The 18,362-nt window shown below is 39.0% G+C and overlaps 1 protein-coding gene across 1 annotated transcript in view; it reads left to right on the forward strand.

The window, feature by feature from the left end:
• The window catches only part of LOC126470466 (zinc finger FYVE domain-containing protein 26), a 370,429-nt gene that overhangs the window by 54,146 nt on the left and 297,921 nt on the right, over positions 1 to 18,362 (forward strand). Inside the window, exons 8-9 of the mRNA XM_050098326.1 lie at positions 4,827 to 5,154; positions 11,907 to 12,190. Of these exons, the coding sequence (XP_049954283.1) occupies positions 4,827 to 5,154; positions 11,907 to 12,190 (612 nt within the window). The remainder of the gene's footprint in view (positions 1 to 4,826; positions 5,155 to 11,906; positions 12,191 to 18,362) is intronic.

An 18,362-nucleotide genomic window follows, 5' to 3' on the forward strand; every position in this document is an offset into this window, starting at 1 on the left:
TCTCTCTTTACATCATCACATGTTTATTGTAATAAAACTATTATGGATATGCAACTGTGTGTTATTATGCAACCAATGTTTGAGCAAATAAATTATATACACACATTTTCCTCATGCCTCTATTTGTCTGTTAGAAAAAACTGTATCAAAATCCTGACAGCTATTGGTGAGACAGAAAAACATGATGGGGAATTTAATTTGTAATATGTGGAGCTATATATAGATTATGGTCAAGCTTCACTGCACTCTGGAATGTCAGTGACTGTTTACTGCTTTTCCTGAAAGATACTGCCTCTTCTGTAGCTGACCAACCGATAGCTTGAAATATCCCTCCAAACACCAGTTACATATGGAACAGATAACAGTGGTATACTGCACACTCATCACTTCTATAATTACAAATTTAGTACACAAACCTTCCTTGTGAATCAGTCTGTCTGTTAGTGAAAACCATCTGAAGATAATTATAGTAGTGAAAGACATTTGAAAAATGTCAGTCTCCCTATACACAGCTGCTTTTGGAATAGACATTGTTCGTGCATGAGTGTATTAATTTTATTGCATATGTTAATAATCAATAGAACCTTCATTTGAAGTGACATATTTTATATCAGTGACAAATGCAAAGTCAGCTACCCATTCACTCTCACTCATTCTGGACTCTGTCTCTCCTTCCTTCCCATAAGCAGGGTGATTATTTCCTTCTGGATTGCGAAAAACATGCCAAGAACTTAGTCTTGTGCAAGCCGTCTACACACTATGGAAGGTATGTTGTCATATGCCCTTTGAACCTCTTTTCATAATTCAGTTTTTGTTTTATAATTAAAGCGGTCAGCAACCCAAAGATTGATTAGAACAGTACAGAGTTGTACAAGGCATTGTCCTGCTGTCGCCTTCTGCTGACCTTTGACCAGACTTACCTATCAATGTATAGGGGACTTAAAGTTTAATGTGGATTCTGAACCGTGGTGCAACTCAACATTTTTCATGTCGACAAACATTTTCAGAGCTGAAAAATTGGTAAATGACAGATAAAAATCCTAGGAATGTCTGAGTATTGAGCCTGACATGGTTGGTTCTGTGGTCTGGCACTTTACCACTGAGCCACATCATATGTGATTCAAAACCTTGTTGAAAATTCTCGATGATGATGGTGCTCATTTTAAGTAAATATTTCTCCATCAACTTCTGTTTCCAACAGCACCTTATACTCGGTTTGTTCTCCTTATTTTCTGTCAGGTCCTTGAACTTTAGCATTAATAAGATAGGGTAGATTTATGTTTTTCTTCCAAAGTTCCTCAGCACGATGCATTAAACTCCCTCCTTATACACCGTCCCTTTGTGTAAAATGGCTTGATTAGGTGCATGATCTATTTTCAAATTTTGTTGGCTTTGTATGTGTGTAGGGGCAATCGTAAGTGTTGTATTACCCTGTTATTTTCTGTTAACTTCCTATGAATTGAGTAAATTGCAGGCAGGATTATGGTTGGTGAAATGAAGAAATGTCCTTAGCACATGCTGGTTCAGTGCAGCAAATGTCTCATTGAACCCATGATTAATTCTGTGTGTGTATGCCATGACAGATAGAATCATAAGCATGATCAGGAACGGACAAAGTCCAGCTCACAGCATCGCTCTTCAGAGTTAATATGAAACAAAATCAGTTCTAGGTAACTTTTCAAACTCTATGAATTTATGCTGAAATTTTACAAGTCCTTAAAATTAGTGCTCCAGTTCAGAGTTAAAAGTTCATGAGCCTACACAGAATTTCTGTAGATTTCATCTGTTGTTGCAAAACCTATAAAATTACAAGTACTGTACATATTACTATAAAAACTGTGCATCTAAACATTTCACATGACTCATACTTGCATGATGATTCCTTTGATGTGTTGAAAAGTATCAGTTTCCTTGTTTTTTAAATCAGAAAATCTAGCATAATGTTTTTCATTGGTTGTACATGAACTTTATAAAGAATAAAAATTGCATTAAACTTACTGCTACTAGAAGTATTACAATGAACCAGGGATAGAATTTCACCAGAATTTATGTAGTGGCATGAGTTTTTTGCTGGCGTCCTTGGTGTTGGGCTTAGTTAATCTTATTTACTGAAGTGGTCAAAACTAGCATTATTTATTCTTATGTACTTTAAACTTATGGAGAATGAAAGTTCTGCAGATAGCTACTGTGGTCCATTATCTATTACTATACTTAGTGTTGTGAGCTTTATTTTGCACTAGAATGTGTTTTTGTCCTCTCAGAATCAACCCAAGTTGTATTTCATTAATAGAAATTCTGAAGGAAGGTATTCGTGGATAGTGCTGTTCAAAAGCTGTCAGTGCACTTACTTCATTAAGATCACTTAAAATATTGAGAAGTTATTAATTTTTCAAGGTAATAGGCACAACCATATTTTCCGTTGTCCATATCTAAAGTACTTGCAGAGTGGGTATGTAGCCATCATTCCTCACCTCATTTCTCTCTTTCATGTGACACCATTGCCTATTCTGCATCTTTATAAATATAGATATTCCTTATGTGGTAGCCAGAAATAATCCATGACCTCTGAGTTTTTACTGTGGTGGCACCCCTCACACTGTGCGCATTCCTTCATGGCCCACATATTTTGCCATTAGCATTGGGTGTGATGTGGACTGCTATTCAAAAGATACACTATGTGATCAAAAGTATCAGGACACCCCCAAAAACATATGTTCTTCATATTAGGTGCATTGTGCTGCCACCTACTTCCAGGTACTCCATTTCACTAACCTCAGTAGTCATTGGAGATTGTGAGAGAGCAGAACGTGACACTCCACAAAACTCACAGGCTTCAAAGATGGTCAGGTGATTGGGTGTCACTTGTGTTATACATCTGTACGTGAGGTTTCCACATTCCTAAACATCCCTAGGTCCACTGTTTCCGATGTGGTAGTGAAGTGGAAACGTCAAGGGACAAGTACACCACAAAAGCATACAGGCCAACCTCCTCTGTTGACTGACAGAGACCACTGACAGTTGAAGAGGGTCGTAATGTGTAATAGGCAGACATCTATCCAGACCATCACACAGGAATTCCAAACTGCATCAGGATCCTCTGCAAGTACTATGACAGTTAGGCGGGAGGGAAGAAAACTTGGATTTCATGGCAGAGCGGCTGCTCATATGCCACACATCATGCAGGTAAATGCCAAACGATGCCTCATTTGGTGTAAGGAGTGTAAACATTGGATAATTGAATAGTGGAAAAATGTTGTGTGAAGTGACGAATCACAGTACACAATGTGGTGATCCGATGGCAGGGTGTGGGTGTGGTGAATGCCCAGTGAACGTCATCTGCGAGTGTGTGCAGAGCCAACAGTAAAATTTTGAGGTGATGGTATTATGGTGTGGTCATATTTTTCATGTAGGGGGCTTGCGCCCGTTGTTGTTTTGCATGGCACTATCACATCACAGGCCTACATTGATGTTTTAAGCACCTTCTCGCTTCCCACTGTTAAAGAGCGATTCGGGGATGGCGATAACGTCTTTCAACCTGTTCATAATGCATGGCCTGTGGCAGAGTGGTTACATGACAATAACATCCCTGTAATGGACTCGCCTGCACAGATCCCTGACCTGAAACCTATAGAACACCTTTGGGATGTTTTGAAACACCAACTTCATGCCAGGTGTCACCGACCGACATCAATACCTCTCCTCAGTGCAGCACTCTGTGAAGACTGGGCTGCCATTCCCCAAGAAAACTTCCAGCACCTGACTGAATGTATGCATGCAAGAGTGGAAGCTGTCATCAAGACTAAGGGTTGGCCAACACCATTTCGAATTCCAGCATTACCAATGGACGGTGCCACGAACTTGTAAGTCATGTTCAGCCAGGTGTCCGGATGCTTTTGATCACATAGTGCATAGTGTTGCTCCACTTGCTACCCCCCCCCCCCTCCTTTCCCCCTCACACCCCACCCCCAGCAAGCTGTGCTCACCTGTGTTAGGATTCTTGCCTCATTGCATCATCTGTCAAACCAGCACACATGCAGTCATTCACAGCTTGTGCTTCCAATCTTCAAGATTAAGATTTGAAGCAGTTACCCACCAATCTTCTGTTTTTGTGGTTACTCTAGATGGAACCTGTTTTCCATAGAAAGATTAGAACAGACAACAATCACTAATACAAATGTGTCTAATCCAAAAAAGAATGGAGACTACATTTGTGAAAGACGCTCCTAAAACAAAGGCAAGTTGATTACAGTTTCATGATTGTTATAGACAAAAGATGAAGAACATATTTTGCTAAATACTACTACAGTCTCTTGCTGCAAACAACCACATATTTGGAAAAGCTGACACAAAGTGATGTGGTGCAGTGATTAAGACATGAGATTCAAATTTGGGAATATTACCCATCCCATTCTTATCCAGCTATGAAGATAAAGGTTTTCCATGGGCTCTTTCAAAAACAGCAGCAACCTATTTCCTCCTTCATTTTAATTCTGTGTAGTATGTCCCCCCCCCCCCCCCCCTCTCTCTCTCTCTCTCTCTCTCTCTCTCTCTCTCTCTCTCTAACAGTGTGTTGAGTCCAAGATGCACAAAATAACAACAAAATCTGGATACCTTTATATCTTAGTATGAGTTAGTTATTAGAAAATGTTTGAAAAATAATATCTCTTTTTTACATGAATATACCATGCATAGGAAATGCTTTACCCTCAAGCAACTGGCATAAAATAGTGAAATTTTAAATGAATCTTGTGTGAATTACTGATAAAAGTGATATAGTGACAGTTTCTTCCCTTCATTTTGTGTCTAATATTTGATATTTTTTACAGGTATTAGTCAGGGTGTTTATGACTGTTCACCTCCAGAAGTGTACTATGTACCTAAACCAAAGCAATGGCTAAAGCAAGAGAGTTTAAAATCTAAAAGAAGATGTTCTCTTACTGAACAATCACACAATTGGAGCAGTTATATTGCTGATAATGGTTTTGTGAACAACAGATGCATAGTTCGAGATCTATTGTTTTGTTTAAAAGAGTGCTTAGAAGAGACCAGCACTTTGTATTATAAATCACGTGCATCTGGTACTAGAGAAACATTGCATTGTAAAGCTGTACCTTCCTCTGTGACTGATGAAACTCTTCCAAATCGTTTACACAGGTATGTGGTATGTGGAGTCTTTTGTGCACTGTATACCTAAATTGTTGCACGTATTTCAGGAATGAAAAAGTTCTTAAGTTTATCAAAACTAGGAAGCTTATCTGTTGTAATGCATGTCCTGCATGCACGTGCTCCCCCCCCCCCCCCCCCCCCCCCCCCCCCCCCACACACACACACACACACACAAAAGTGCAAAATGACCAACAGATTTAACTTCATTATCACGTAATGAGGAGGTACTGGATGGAATTGGGGAGAAGAGGAAATTGTCGCACAACCTGACTAAAGGAAGGGACCGGTTGGTAGGACATGTTCTGAGGGCATCAAGGGATCACTAATTTAGTATTGGAGGGAATTGTGGAGGGTAAAATCGTAGAGAGAGATGAAGAGATGAATACACAAAGCAAATTGAGAAGGATGTAGGTTGCAGCAGTTACTCGGAGATGAAGAAGCTCGCACAGGATAGAGTAGTATGGCGATCTTCATCAAACTAGTCGCTGGACTGAAAACCACAACAACAAAAACGTGATACAAAAGCAATAATTAGGGTAACAATTGTTTTTAAGCAAAGATAATGTTCTTTATAGTTGTTGTTTGTTGTTGTTGTGGTCTTCAGTCCTGAGACTGGTTTGATGCAGCTCTCCATGCTACTCTATCCTGTACAAGCCTCTTCATCTCCCAGTACCAACCGAAACCTACATCCTTCTGAATCTGCTTAGTGTATTCATCTCTTGGTCTCCCTCTACCATTTTTACCCTCCACGCTGCCCTCCAATACTAAATTGGTGATCCCTTGATGCCTCAGAACATGTCCTACCAATTGATCCCTTCTTCTGGTCAAGTTGTGCCACAAACTTCTCTTCTCCCCAGTCCTATTCAATACTTCCTCATTAGTTATGTGATCTACCCATCTAATCTTCAGCATTCTTCTGTAGCACCACATTTCAAAAGCTTCTATTCTCTTCTTGTCAAAACTATTTATCGTCCATGTTTCACTTCCATACATTGCTTCATTCCATACCAATACTTCCTGACACTTAAATCCATACTCGATGTTAACAAATTTCTCTTCTTCAGAAACGCTTTCCTTGCCATTGCCAGTCTACATTTTATATCCTCTCTACTTTGACCATCATCAGTTATTTTGCTCCCCAAATAGCAAAACTCCTTTACTACTTTAAGTGTCTCATTTCCTAATCTAATTCCCTCAGCATCACCCGATTTAATTTGACTACATTCCATTATCCTCGTTTTGCTTTTGTTGATGTTCATCTTGTACCCTCCTTTTAAGACACTGTCCATTCCGTTCAACTGCTCTTCCAAGTCCTTTGCTGTCTCCGACAGAATTACAATGTCGTCGGCGAACCTCAAAGTTTTTATTTCTTCTCCATGGATTTTAATACCTACTCCGAATTTTTCTTTTGTTTCCTTCACTGCTTGCTCAATATACAGATTGAATAACATCGGGGATAGGCTACAGCCCTGTCTCACTCCCTTCCCAACCACAGCTTCCCTTTCATGCCCCTCGATTCTGATAACTGCCATCTGGTTTCTGTACAAATTGTAAATAGGCTTTCACTCCCTGTATTTTACCCCTGCCACCTTCAGAATTTGAAAGAGAGTATTCCAGTCAACATTGTCAAAAGCTTTCTCTAAGTCTACAAATGCTAGAAACGTAGGGTCAGTATTGCCTCACGTGTTCCAACATTTCTACGGAATCCAAACTGATCTTCCCCGAGGTCGGCTTCTACTAGTTTTTTCATTCTTCTGTAAAGAATTCACATTAGTATTTTGCAGCTGTGACTTATTAAACTGATAGTTCAGTAATTTTTACATCTGTCAACACCTGCTTTCTTTGGGATTGGAATTATTATATTCTTCTTGAAGTCTGAGGGTATTTCGCCTGTTTCATACATATTGTCCTCAAGTACATCGCCCTTGTATAGACCTTCTATATACTCCTTCCACCTTTCTGCTTTCCCTTCTTTGCTTAGAACTGGGTTTCTATCTGAGCTCATTATGTTCATGCAAGTGGTTAACTCTTATCTCCAAAGGTCTATTTAATTTTCCTGTAGGCAGTATCTATCTTACCCCTAGTGAGATAAGCCTCTACATCCTTACATTTGTCTTCTAGCCATCCCTGCTTAGCCATTTTGCACTTCCTGTCGATCTCATTTTTGAGACGTTTGTATTCCTTTTTGCCTGCTTCATTTACTGCATTTTTATATTTTCGCCTTTCATCAATTAAATTCAATATTTCTTCTGTTACCCAAGGATTTCTACTTGCCCTCGTCTTTTTACCTACTTGATCGTCTGCTGCCTTCACTACTTCATCCCTCAAAGCTACCCATTCTTCTTCTACTGTATTTCTTTCCCCCATTCCTGTCAATTGTTCCCTTATGCTCTCCCTGAAACTCTGTACAACCTCTGGTTCTTTCAGTTTATCCAGGTCCCATCTCCTTAAATTCCCACCTTTTTCCAATTTCTTCAGTTTTAATCTACAGGTCATAACCAATAGATCATGGTCCGAGTCCACATCTGCCCCTGGAAATATCTTACAATTTAGAACCTGGTTCCTAAATCTCTGTCTTACCATTAGATAATCTATCTGAAACCTGTCAGTATCTCCAGGCTTCTTCCATGTATACAGCCTTCTTGAATGATTCTTGAACCAAGTGTTAGCTATGATTAAGTTGTGCTCTGTGCAAAATTCTTTATAGTAAATGCTCAGTCTGTGAGCCATCATTCTTCAACAATAACTGTAGCCGAGGGACAATTTTGTTAACACCACTGTACTGCATATCAGAAGGTAGGATGAGAAATTGCCATAGCATGTCATCTTTTAGCATCCCTAATGAGCTTGGATGATCACAGTAGACATGAAACTTCAGGTAACCCCAGGAGCAATAGTTTCACAGATTTAGGTCTGAGGATCTGGGAGGCCAAGCATGACAGAAGTAGCAGCTCAGCACATGATGGAAGTTAGCAGGGTTGGTGGAGCGGTTTATTACTCTGAGATTTATTCCACCTGGCTACCATTATGACTAAACCGAATGCTAGAATATGATAGAACATGAGTTGCATACTATGTATCGGAGCCAGTGGTTAGTCACTTGATAACCTTGGTGCCACACTGATTGTATCAAATAGGGCATGCAGTGGGCCAACATCCACTAACATTTGTTACATCTCATAAGCACCACAAACCATGACGTTTATATTTCTCGAAGATGTTTGGCTCTTGAAGGGAGTCCCGCTCTCCCACTCTCGATGCTACTCACTGTAAGCAATCTTGGGAAGCAGCAAATCAACCAAATAATATTGTCATAAAAAAGGGTGTTGCAGCAAATAAGAACACATACCTACCGTGATAGGTTAAATATAATTCAGAGGCACAGTGTCCTACGATAAAGCACATGTTACAACTGCAAGAGATCACTATTACAGTGATGTCTAGCACCTGTAGTTAATCCGAGGGCACACAGATGACAGAGTATCAATCTAATGTCTTCCCTTACACGCCTCGTGATGACACATCTCTCATTTATGTTCATAAATTATCTTCACAATGAATCAAGCTGTCCTTCAGAACAGTGCAATATACATTAGCCCCTTCAAGAACAATCTGTCTTCTCTTTACGTACATAGAATTTACATACCGGATTCACTCGGAGTTAAACAATTAATTTTCCACTGCCACACAGGACTTCTGATGATGCAACAACAACAAACACTCATACGCCTGAACATTACCACATTACACAATGAATGTAGATTGGTTTACCCATGATCATGAGACAGCATCTTCATTGAGATATGCAGTTCTACCATTGTTCTAAAGTTCATCACAATTCCAATGAGCCTTTGTATCACACAATCAAAATCACTGCCTCATGTACACTTTTACTGGTGCATTAAATTGTGGAATAACCTGTTGCTACTCAACTGCTGTTCCAGCAGTGCCTGGAAAGCCATTTGTACTGTAAAAGTACTCACAGACCGAATAAAGTTAGCATTTCATTGGAGTGGTTAGATAGGGGTCTGTCCATGATGAAAGACCCAGAGCAACTCTCCAGACCAAAAGCGCCAATGCGAAACTAGCGCTCCCCTCCACTTGATTCGTACCTCTGCGCCAATGAGTAATCATGTCACTACTCATTTTAAAAACTAATGAAAGAAAATAGCATGTAAGAGAGGAGATAGCTTTCTTAACCCCTGTCCTCAATTACGTGCTTTAGATTACATTAACAATATATTTTTCTTAACCTGAAGGGTTAAGAGCAATGGGACTATTTTCTCTTGATGCCAATATCTCGCAATCTTGCAATATCGCCATCTTCTATGACGGGAGGGGGGGGGGGGGGGGGGGGGGGGGGGGGGGGGGGGGGGTGCCTCAGCAATCACAAACCTGCATGCTTACTACACTGAAATTGTTCTAGGAGGTACTAGAAACCTATCATTTTCCCACACAGCTGGCACTCCCATCTACATCCAGCCATGTCAACCAGTGTGCCTTCCCACTCCAGATGTCTTAGAGCCTTCTGTACTGACACTGGACTCGCGTTCGGGAGGACAACGGTTCAATCCCGCGTCCGGCCATCCTGATTTAGGTTTTCTGTGATTTCCCTAAATCGCTCCAGCAAATGCCGGGATGGTTCCTTTCAAAGGGCATGGCCGACTTCCTTCCGCGCCCTTCCCTAATGTGATGAGACCGATGACCTCACTGTCTGGTCTCCTTCCACAAAAACAACCAACCTTCTATACTGATCATTCGACATATGCCTGCCCACTGCTTTCTGCATACTCTCATTTACATTTAATTTGATTTACAACAAAAATATATTAATTCATGTCACCTTCTGGCTGGCATAAATTACTTTGGTTTAAATTTGAGTGAAGCCCTTAGGTTATTGTTATTGTTAATATTATTATTATTATTATTATTATTATTATTATTATTATTATTATTAAAATTTTTACTGAAGCCTTTAAATAAAATTGCAAAATAGAGTGGATATATTTATACAGTATTAAGTAATATAGTTGCTACATTACAACAATCATCTCCAAATTATCTGCACAAGAAATCTTTCACACACATAGCAATGTGGGATGGAGTGCCATCCTGCAAAAAAGTCCAGCAGGTATTAATGAGCCAGGTATCGGTGTATCTCGCACCCATCACGCTGACAGTTTGAAAAGCATCAGCCTGCATTTTGTCGAAGAAAATGGATCTGATCATGACTGATGTCGTAAATACACACCATACTGTGACTTTCTCACCATGCAATGAAGTTTCCATGACTGTTCTAGGATTTTTGGTTGCCCAAATTCTTTAGTTGTAGGCACTGACAGACCCTCGGAGTGTGAAATGAGCTTTGTTGGTCCACAACATCTTAGACATCCTATCGTCATCTACCCCCATCTTTTGAAGTGACCACACCACACATGCTCCCCATGTCACAAAATTGTTGGCCAACAATTCATTGCAACACTGGATTTTCTTATGTATAGCATTGGAGGGTATGCTTTAGTGCTCTTCAAACAGTACTGCATGGAATTGTGGTGCGAAGTGTGACTTCACGAGCCCTGATTTCACCATGTAGAGATGAATCTGTTAAAGTCTCCATTTCTTCTTGAACTGTCAGAGCAGGAGTAGCACTTCTGTCTCATCACCCACAATGGAGCCAGTCTTCTAAACAACCTGTGGCTTCAAACTTTATGATTATTTTCTTAACAGCAACTCTTGTCACAATATGTGTACCCACTTGAATATCCTTCTTATGGTGATATGATTGTGACCACCAATCAACTGTCCACCCAAACGAATGGTCACCTACAAACTATGGCCAAGAACAGGGTTGACCACCTACTAGCAGAAGATACAGCGACTACATGTTTGATTTCAGCAACTGCCATTTGGATCCTTTCCCCCAGTACCAGCTTTTCTGGTCTACATAGCTAGGAGTTATCCTTGTGACACATTCTTTGTTACTGAAACCCTCCTGTCATTGAACTCTGCTAAACCCCTGCCGCACACCCACCTCCACCCTGACCCAGGACCCTCACATAACTAATTATACATGCCCTCCCTTCTTCCCATAGTATCCCCTCCCTATGTTCTGTCACCACCTCCCAATGCGCTCCTCCACATCATCATCATCTCGTCATGTGCTGCATGAACGAACTGGTTACAGTGTCTGTGTGTCACATTCCTATACTATGAGCCAGGTGCATCTTCTCCTGCATTTCTATCCCGTATGCATGCTGCCTCCCATCAATCCATCAAATACCCTTCTCCAACCCTCCCTCTCATTTCCTGTCTTCCTTCTCCCTTTGCCCATTCCAAGCAACAAACCTTTTGCTCCATTTTACATATAGAAATGCAATAACATCATTGTGTGTTCATCCTGCACGTTGTAGCTGTACAGGTCGGTATTTATACATAATCTGTGTGTACATGTTTGAATATAATCTCTCTCTCTATCTCTCTCTCTCTCTCTCTCTGTGTGTGTGTGTGTGTGTGTGTGTGTGTGTGTGTGTGTGTGCGCGCGCGCGCTGTAGTTCAAAAACAGAACTTTCCTAAAAGTTGGCTGCTGGCAAAGTTTTCAGTCATATTTGTGTTCCGGTTGACAACTCAATGCCACTACTATATGGTGAGTTGTTATCTTTACTCCTAAATTATTAACAAACATGTAAGTTCACATGTTCCTTTATAATCTGAATGAATGATAGTTCCATATTAATTTACAGGTTATCACAGTACATAAGTGAGGCAGCATGGAGACTTCATGTCTTAACTGATGACAAGTTTGTAAATAACATAGGAAAGAGTCCTGAAATGTGTGAGACCTCCATAGTAGACAGCCATTTTGATTGGCATTATCCTTGTGATGATACTACAAGTGAAAGTGACAGTGATACTAATGAAAATGAGATTGCTGCCAGAAACAAAATTAGGCACCGAAAATTTCGAAGAAAGACAAAATCCTTCACTGAAAGGTCAAGTGAGAATGGTTCACAGTCAGAACCATCAGGTAAATTGGAAATAGTTTTTTTTCAGTGTTAGTAGTAGTAGCAGGAACAGCAGCAACAGGCGGATCAGCAGTAGCAGATTTGAGTTATTTCGCTTAAGATTCATGTCTACAGTAACTGCATTCTCAAAGTTCTTTTCCTGATACATTTTTATACTTAAACTGTATGTATTTTCTGTCAAAATTAATCAGTCATAATGAAATTTAGTTTATATTTGAACAATTTTTACTGATCCTTTGTAACTTGTCTCTGCAACCCACCTTCAGAGTGTAATTATTTTTGAATCAAGATATAGAATAATGACTCCATAACATTGACTTGAGAATGATTATGGTCCTCTCTAACTTTTGAGGCTGATACTCCTCTTATTGTCACCAACTCTACAGCAGTTTGAATACTGGTGGCTCCTGTATCTCTCTCTCTCTCTCTCTCTCTCTCTCTCTCTCTCTCTCTCTCTCTCTCTCTCTCTCTTTCTCTCTCCCTCCCCCCCCCCCCCTCTCTCTCTCTCTCTCTCTCTCTCTCTCTCCCCCCCCCCCCCTCTCTCTCTCTCTCTCTCTCTCTCTCTCTCTCTCTCTCTCTCTCTCTCTCTCTCTCTCTCTCTCTCCCATCTATCCATGTATCTCATCCCCTCAATGACAGCGTACAGTTCTCTTACCTCAAGTGCATTCCTACAGCAAGCCAAGCACGTTGACAGACAGGGACTGTTATTGCCTCCAGGTAGTGGTGCAATAATGTAGACAATATTTGAAATACGTGTCCATAGACTTTGAGCTGGCATCTCTATATAGTAATTCAGGATGGTCCAAATAAAACTGGCACAGAAATTAAGCTCCAATCTTAATTTGTAAAGGGGCTGACTGTCTGTATCACATACACAATTCTAGTATCACATACACAATTAATTCTAGAAGGTCCCATGTTTTAGTGCTATTACAAGAGGAAAAAAAATACTTTACTGTAGGTACCATTACCATGTAAGAATAATTTTAAGATAGTAAGGGCAGCTACTGTGAAATACAGTTTTTCAGTGGGTATTATTAACGGTGCGCCATTTACAATTAATCTGAAATAGTAATCAACAAAAAAATTGTGTCCCAGACAGTATGCTTCTTTACAAACAAATCAAGATCACAGCATGACATGTCACTGCTCAAGACAAATCTTAAAACTACAAAATATACCAGGGAAAAAATCTGTTCCAAATCGCTGACAGAACTTAAAAAGCACACATTGTTCTGAATTTTTTAACTTGTGTGTGACATTTGTAAGAATAAAAATGTAGATACTTTTCATAATGGTCTGATATGATGCCAAAATCATATATGCTTGGTGCTCCAGAGCTTGTATTTATTATGAGACATCTTTCTGTACACCATTAACTGCGTGGAAAAATATTTAATTGACTGGTATTTGGGAATATAGGGCATATATTGTGTACGTCTACATCAAGCAACGTGTGTTTCAAAAATGAAATCCATACTCTGTTACAATTGATGTGGCTCTTCATGCCACACAAGTTTCAAGTGTATATGTTATTGCTGTCAAATACTAAACCACTACGCTTTTAGAAGGCAAAGAACATTTACACGACAGCCAGTGTCGTGGTCAGTTAAATATCTTTGATACAGCTCATGGTGTACAGCAAGATGTCTTTTAAGGATTACTGACACAATGTTCAACCAGCTGCTGAACTAACTGATTGCATTACTTTGCTGGATTGTTCTGCTGGTTATTGTTCACATGAACATCATTTTCTAGTGTTGAGACTCATTTTGGATAGTTTTCTAATGATCACTTTACTGCTTTGATTGTGATGTATGAAGAATCTGAAAACAATTTTAATTCCAGTTTTATTTTGGCATACTGTAATTCTCATTTCATTTATCAAGAGGCATTTGTACTGAAATTTCATAACTGAGTTGCAGCATATAAACAAAAAAAAAAACATAGCTGATTTGCACTGGTGTAAAATGTCTCACGAGGGGACTTTAGAACATCATTTGAAGTGACTTTATCCTGTATAACAGTGTTAGATACACAGATCTGCTGAATTTGAAGTGAGCATTACTTATTAGAGTGTTTAGTATAGGATACGAAATTTCACTGTGGTGTCATATTCCATGAGCATTTTCTTAAAAGCTCAGTCATGTTCCATTTTGTGTAGTTCCTAGAACCACTTCATCGATTCACTACTAACCACTCTGTGGGAAATATCTTTTTCCAAATTTCAGGAAAAATGGTAAAAAGTACAGGCTGTTTCAGGAGGAAAAGTAAATATTATAGAATTTGCAGTATAAAATAATTTGAATTACACATTCCTTACAACATATGTCCAGCTGGTTACACAGACATATTCTCATTTTGTGTATTAATACTCCAGGTGCTATGGATTTATTGATCCTTTGTAATTCCAGTTGTGATATTCAAGTTGTGAAGTTGCACTTGGATTCACAAAATTGAATTTTCAATTGTGTTGGTGATTTGTTGGCCAAGTCTACTATATTGTTCAAGCATACTACATGTATTTATAGATTCAGAGTGTGCCAATATGCTATCTGTGTATGGGTTTTGTAATAGAAATGCTACTGCTGCTTGTAGAGAATATGGCAGATGATTTCCTAATTGCATAGTGCCAGAGTAAACAGTGCTTGTTCAAGTTTTCACTCAACTGTGTGCAATGCCAATCATATTTCATGTGAATGCACAAATGAGGAGAGTTTTTATGAAGTAGAAGACCTTATTCAGGTGGTAGAATGTAGTACTTCAAAAAGCACATGCAGAATTTTTGCACACATTGGTGTTCTTCATATTAGATTCTAGAATATAGTGTACATTACATATGCACACTTTCTATCCTTATGATTTACAGTGAATTCAGAACTTTTTAGAAAGAGTTTAAGGTAAACAATTAGAATTTTGTAATTGGCAAATTGCAGAATAATCCCATTAATTCAGTTTATTGATGAATCTACATTCATCCATGATGGTTTCAGTAACACTCAAAACACACATCAGTGGACCACTTAAAACCCACATACCTTTCTGGATACACATTTTCAAAAACACTTGTCTGTAAATGGGTGGTATAGTGTGATGGAAAATGAGATGATTGGACCTACTGTGTTATAGAATCATCATACAGGCCCTCATTATGTAGACTTTCTTGAAAATGATCTTCCAGCATTACTGGAAGGGTTTCTTTGGCTACAAAGATGGATATATTCTGCCAGCATGACAGGGTCCTGCACATTCTAGTCATCAGATGACACATCATCTAAACCTAACATTCTGCAGAAGATGGATCAGCAGAAATGGTTATGTTTCTTGCCCACCAAAGTCATAAGACTTTACTCCTCCTGATTTTTGCCTATGGAAAAGGCAGAGAGGCAAAATCTATAAGGAAAAAGAAAAACAAGATGAACTGATTGTCCAGATTACAAATAATGTTGTGTGATGTGGTTCACCTGAAACATCAGCCTTCAAGTGTTCTACATATTTACTTAAACAAATAAAATTTTGGTTTAATTTGCTGACTGTTGACAAGAAGTGATTATTAAATATTTTACACAACTCTACTGGATTACTAATAATTTCATTCTCACACAAGAGAAGTGTAATACGTTGAGCACCTACATTCTGCTCTGAACTGTCAAAGCTGAACAGACTTGCACTAGAACAAAAGAGACAGAAATTGTTGTCATTGGCATTATTTTCATACTTGGGTAAGGCTTTTGATTGTGTGAACCATGATATCCTAATGCAAAATTTAGAATACTCCATTACAGAATAGCAGGCACAGCAAATTCATGATTTTTGTCTTTCTTGAATGTTAGAAAGCAGTGTGTATTAGTTCCATGCCAATCACATGACGGTATTATTGTGAATGTATTAACTGAATGCTACTATTAATTCAGCCCAGACATCCATGGTGACAGCACTTAATGTTCTATACCTAATACAATGAAATCTGAATCACTTTACTGTCTCTTGGCAGTCTAATATATTTTTGCTATAACTGCTAATAGTGATTACAGACACTCTTGGTAGTCTCATTATTCATGATATGACAACCGCTAAGTCAGATTGTAGGCTTCAGAGTATGGTACTGGGCTGCTGCCTAACTGCCGGTCCAGCACTGTCCGAGTGTCCATGGCACGTCATGTTTTGTGCCTGTTGACGGAAGAGTTTCCATGTCCATCATTGTGAGATGGAAGCATGTAGTCCATGGTTGACAGTGCTCCCTTTAGCAACTGTCCACACTATCAGCAGATGGATATGATGTGCAAGTAGACATTGCATGGAAGCAAAATATTGTCCTCATTTATTAGCACCCTCTGGAGGCGACTGGTAGGAACTGAGAGGTGCCAGGCTAATGATTGTGCATGTGGGGTAACAGCCTCTCACAGTATTTGTTGTATACCCTTAAGCCTCGTACACAACAGATATCCACTCAGAATTCTAAGCAACTGGACATGGTTTACCAAAAGGTTCAATTTTGTGTCCTCTGTTGTTTCTGATATACATAAATGATCTTTCACTTGCAGTTTCAGAAGGTATCAATTTTATGATGCAAAGATAGGAATATACTTCTTACTGAAAAGGCAGCTAATGAAATATTCAGTAATGTCAGGAGTTGGTTGAAGGCAAATGGATTAACAATGAATTTTGACAAGAATCACTACACACAGTTCAGTACTTCTCACAGAACTCCACAAGTTATAAAAGAAGTTTCTCAAACAATGAAATAGAACAAGCAGCAAGTGTTAAGTTTTGGCATTACAGATAGATCACAGCATGCCACAGAACTGCTGAAGTATCTAAACAAATATTACTTAGAATGCAAATGCTGCCAGAAATACATGATATCCATTCATAGCTTAAAAAGTGGATGTTTATATGCATACAGGGTGAGTCAGGAGGAAAGGTAAATGCTTTTAGTGGTGATGGTATTACGAATTATGAACAAAAAATGTCTTGTAGACATATGCCCTATTCCAAATGTTTTCCGAGATAGGACACATTTAATGTACATTGTCATTTGTTTCCTGTATTATTCGAAGTCTGTTGTTGTTTACAATGTACTACAGTTGTATAGAGGAAGTTGAGGTGAAAAATTTGACATGGAACACTTGTGGCCTATTAAGTGAGGAAACTAACTCAAATTGGCCCACAAAAACTACCTAAATCACAACACATGTGCATCGCATGAGATATTCAGTGTTCTCACACTCTCTTCATGCAAACTATTAGTCCTAGAGAAAAAAAGAGTAGGACCTTTTTTGTATATACTTTTCCTCCTGACTCGCCATGTGTGTGTAAAAATAAACACTGCATTGATTTCAATCAAACATCTGGAAAGAAAAGCTGTTGGAGTAAGAACCATCTGCCTCTCAAAGCGGTGGGGGTGAAAAAGAAGTGTAGCTCATGATGCACAAATAGCCAGACTGTATCTATCCAGTATTTGAGAATGGAGTACGTAGTGACTTGCAATGAACTTTACACATAATTTCGAACCTTTATGAGACAGTATGATGAAAGGAAAAAAGTTTATCACTGCATACAGTTTTGCTGTTCATGCAGTAAAACTGCCGCATCAGGCATGCAGTTTGAAATTATTGCTACTGTACTACTAATTGTATTCACAACACATTTCACAGACAGTATTACACATTTGAATGTTGGGCTCCATAAGGTTCCATTTCTGTGCAGCGACTGTGGAATATAAAATTATAAGGAATGTAGCAACCAGTCGTGGAAACGTAATTTATTTATCTTGTTGGAAATCGATTTCGACTGATATCAGTCATCATCGGTGCATTTTTCTAACCGATACATGCCATAAGTAGAAGTACTGTCCTTCATGATAGAAATCTGCCAAGGACAGTACTTCTACGCCATGTATTGTTTAGAAAAATGCACCAATGATGACTAATATCAGTCGAAATCAATTTGCAACAAGATAAATACCGTATTTACTCGAATCTAAGCTGCACCTGAAAAATGAGACTCGAAATCAAGGAAAAAAAAAATTCCCGAATCTAAGCCGCACCTGAAATTTGAGACTCGAAATTCAAGGGGAGAGAAAAGTTTTAGGCCGCACCTTCAAATCGAAACAAAGTTGGTCCATTGTAATATGAGACACAATTTAGGTCGAATGAAAGACGATACAGCTAC

The sequence above is a fragment of the Schistocerca serialis genome, chromosome 3 (assembly GCF_023864345.2).
Source record: "Schistocerca serialis cubense isolate TAMUIC-IGC-003099 chromosome 3, iqSchSeri2.2, whole genome shotgun sequence".
NCBI classification, from domain to species: domain Eukaryota; kingdom Metazoa; phylum Arthropoda; class Insecta; order Orthoptera; family Acrididae; genus Schistocerca; species Schistocerca serialis.